Genomic DNA, 2,500 nt, shown 5'->3' with positions numbered 1-2,500 from the left:
CTAGCACTGCCAACTCTGGCTGGTAGCCACCGCTCTCTGAGATTTGGGGGCAGTGCTCAGCATCCTTTGTATGCAACTCAGAAATAAACGGTTTGCATGCTACGTTTGGCGTGATTATTCCAATAAAACTGCTGATCAGATCGTGGGACCCCATCGGTGTGCGGTTCTCCGCCTGGTGCAATTCTCTGGGGCGCATTATCTGGGTCTAAACCCAGCACCATGTGGCTGTCTGGTTCGATTCAAATGTTACATAAGAAAAAGCAATCTGTTTTCAAGGCGGTGTGTTCCAAAGTCACTTTTTCTGTCTTCTGCATTCATTGCACTGAATATGGAAAAGTGTGGAACCGATGCTGGCTTAGCTATCTGGTCAACGGGTATCAGAATCCTTTGCAAATTCTCTTTAAGCACATTTAGAACAAACAAGGGCTCCCTTCTCTTCCCCTTTCTTGCTTCTCTCGACCAAATGGATTCTTACAATACGGGGAGGACCCCCTCATCTGCGGGAATCCGTATCCGCTGATTCGCTTATCCACGGCCTGAAAATAAAAGCAAAGGGTTGAAAAACTAACTTGTTTTTGGGAACCCAATTCCTGGCATCTCCCAGTGGCCGTGCCCAGGAGAGAAAAATCAGGGATTCGTATTTCTGTCAAAAACATAGAAACTAACTTTGGGAATTAAATCAGCAGAAGAACTTTGGCCTGGGTCAGTTTTCCTAAGAAATCCTCTGTGCCTTTGGTTTCTTGGACAAGATAAAGGCTGAGCAAATGAAAATCAAAGATTTAGTCCTGTCCCTTGAGAACTCAATGTGACCATATTCTAGTTCCCCCTGAGATCTTGGCAAGCTTATTTATTTTGTTTATTCAAAATATTTTAACCCCGCCTTTCTCCTGAAAAAGCACCCCGGGGCGGCTTACCTCATGAAAATACAGTATTTAAAAGCTAAAAACAGTCAGCATACAAATATTTAAAAAGAACCAAACAAATGCACTAACAAGGGTAAATAAAAACCTGACACCGAAAACAAGATTCAAAGTAGCCAGGCACAACACGCCATTTAAAACACCCCTCTCAGGCTGCCAGACGTTGAGAGAAAGCTTGCCTGAAGAGAAAAGCTTCAGCCTGCTTGCAGAAGGACAGGAAAGGCGGGGCCAGCCTAGTTTCCAGTGGCAGGGAGTTCCAGAGTCTGGGAGCAGAAAACAGAGAAGACACTGTCCTGGGTTCCCACCTGGTGGGACCTTAGATCTGAATCTCCCAGAAAGCTACAGGGTCACAGGTGATTTCCCTCGCTCGGTTTGGCCTTGATTTGTCTCTTTCCGACAGGCCGGAGTGGGTTTTTAAGCCAAAAAGAACCGGTTTGACTGCTTTTCCTACTTGACGGTCCTGCAAACTCCAGCCAAAGATGCCCAAATATCAGGTTTTCTGGCCGATCGTATAGGCATAGTAGCTGATCCCACCCTTGGGCCCGATCTCTTTCACGGTGACGTTCGCTGCTCCGGCCTGTTCCAGAAACGGCACCCTGGCATCCGGGTCCTCGTCCGAGAACTGAATCAGGCTTCCTCCGGGCTTGAGGACCCTCACGCACTCCGCCATGAACCTCCGGGCTCGGTCCGGGCCTTGCGGGCAACGCAGGACGGCGTCACAGGTCCCTTTGTCCAGGACGAGGTGGAACGACGCCCGCTCGAAGCTGCTCGCCAGGTCGGTGGCGTCGGCCAAGCGGCACCGCAGCTCGGAAAGAGGGTGGCGCGGTGGGGGGCTCTGCCGTAGCAGCCGGCCCACGGCCTCCAGGGCCAGAGGGGAGAAATCCAAGCAGCAGACGTGAAGCTGGCGGGGCGACTCTCGATAAAGGCTCAACCCTAAGGAGGACGTGCCGCAGCCCACGTCCAAGACGTCGGCCCGTCCGGAAGGGAGGCCCTGAAGGACGGCGTGGAGGAGATCTGAGACCTCTCGGTACCCGAAGAACCAGTCAAAATGGCCGGGGGGTCCTGATCCGTTCAGTTTAGCCGCGTAGAAGCGGTCCCAGGTGTCCTGCTGGTCCATCCGCCCCAGGTGGTCATCTGGAAGACGGAAAAAAGGACAGCGGAAAAGTTTTCAGAGCCGTAAAAGCCGCCCCGTGGAAGTCGCTGTGCGGCGTCCACCCACCCTGACGTTCTTAGATCGCTCGAAAGCCACACCCAATAGGTGCCGATGCTTTGGGGGCATATAATCCTGCACCTTATTCCAGACCAGGGTTAGGGAAGATGCAACCCTGCAGGGGCTAAGGCCAGACAGAGTCCGCGTTTATTCAGAAGTTTCAAAAAAGTTCTCTTTCTGCACTACAATTTGGAGCGTTTCCAAGCCAGATGGGCCATTGTATATCTTGCACGTACCTAGGACTGATGGGGTACAATCCCAGTTAACATCAGCGCCTAGGTTCCCAAATGGGGGGACGGGTGGCCCAAATGTGGATTAGTTAATTTTTGCTGTTAATTCTGGCTTTTTTGTTATAGGGTTTTTGCTATAG

At 51.2% G+C, this 2,500-nt stretch overlaps 2 protein-coding genes across 2 annotated transcripts in view; one reads left to right on the top strand and one right to left on the bottom strand.

Moving 5' to 3' along the window:
• The window catches only part of LOC110080971 (uncharacterized), a 7,836-nt gene extending 7,734 nt beyond the window's left edge, over positions 1 to 102 (top strand). Inside the window, exon 4 of the mRNA XM_020797322.3 lies at positions 1 to 102. This exon is cut by the window's left edge and continues 1,618 nt beyond it. The gene's annotated coding sequence lies outside the window, so the exon portion shown is untranslated.
• A 730-nt stretch (positions 103 to 832) lies between these two features.
• The window catches only part of CSKMT (citrate synthase lysine methyltransferase), a 3,002-nt gene continuing 1,334 nt past the window's right edge, over positions 833 to 2,500 (bottom strand). Inside the window, exon 2 of the mRNA XM_020797402.3 lies at positions 833 to 2,054. Coding sequence (XP_020653061.3) covers positions 1,411 to 2,054 — 644 coding nt within the window. The 3' untranslated portion in view covers positions 833 to 1,410. The remainder of the gene's footprint in view (positions 2,055 to 2,500) is intronic.

Source organism: Pogona vitticeps, chromosome 15 (genome assembly GCF_051106095.1).
Source record: "Pogona vitticeps strain Pit_001003342236 chromosome 15, PviZW2.1, whole genome shotgun sequence".
Lineage (NCBI taxonomy): Eukaryota > Metazoa > Chordata > Lepidosauria > Squamata > Agamidae > Pogona > Pogona vitticeps.
Note: the sequence above shows the minus strand (reverse complement) of the source record. Positions and strands in the feature narration are given on the sequence as shown.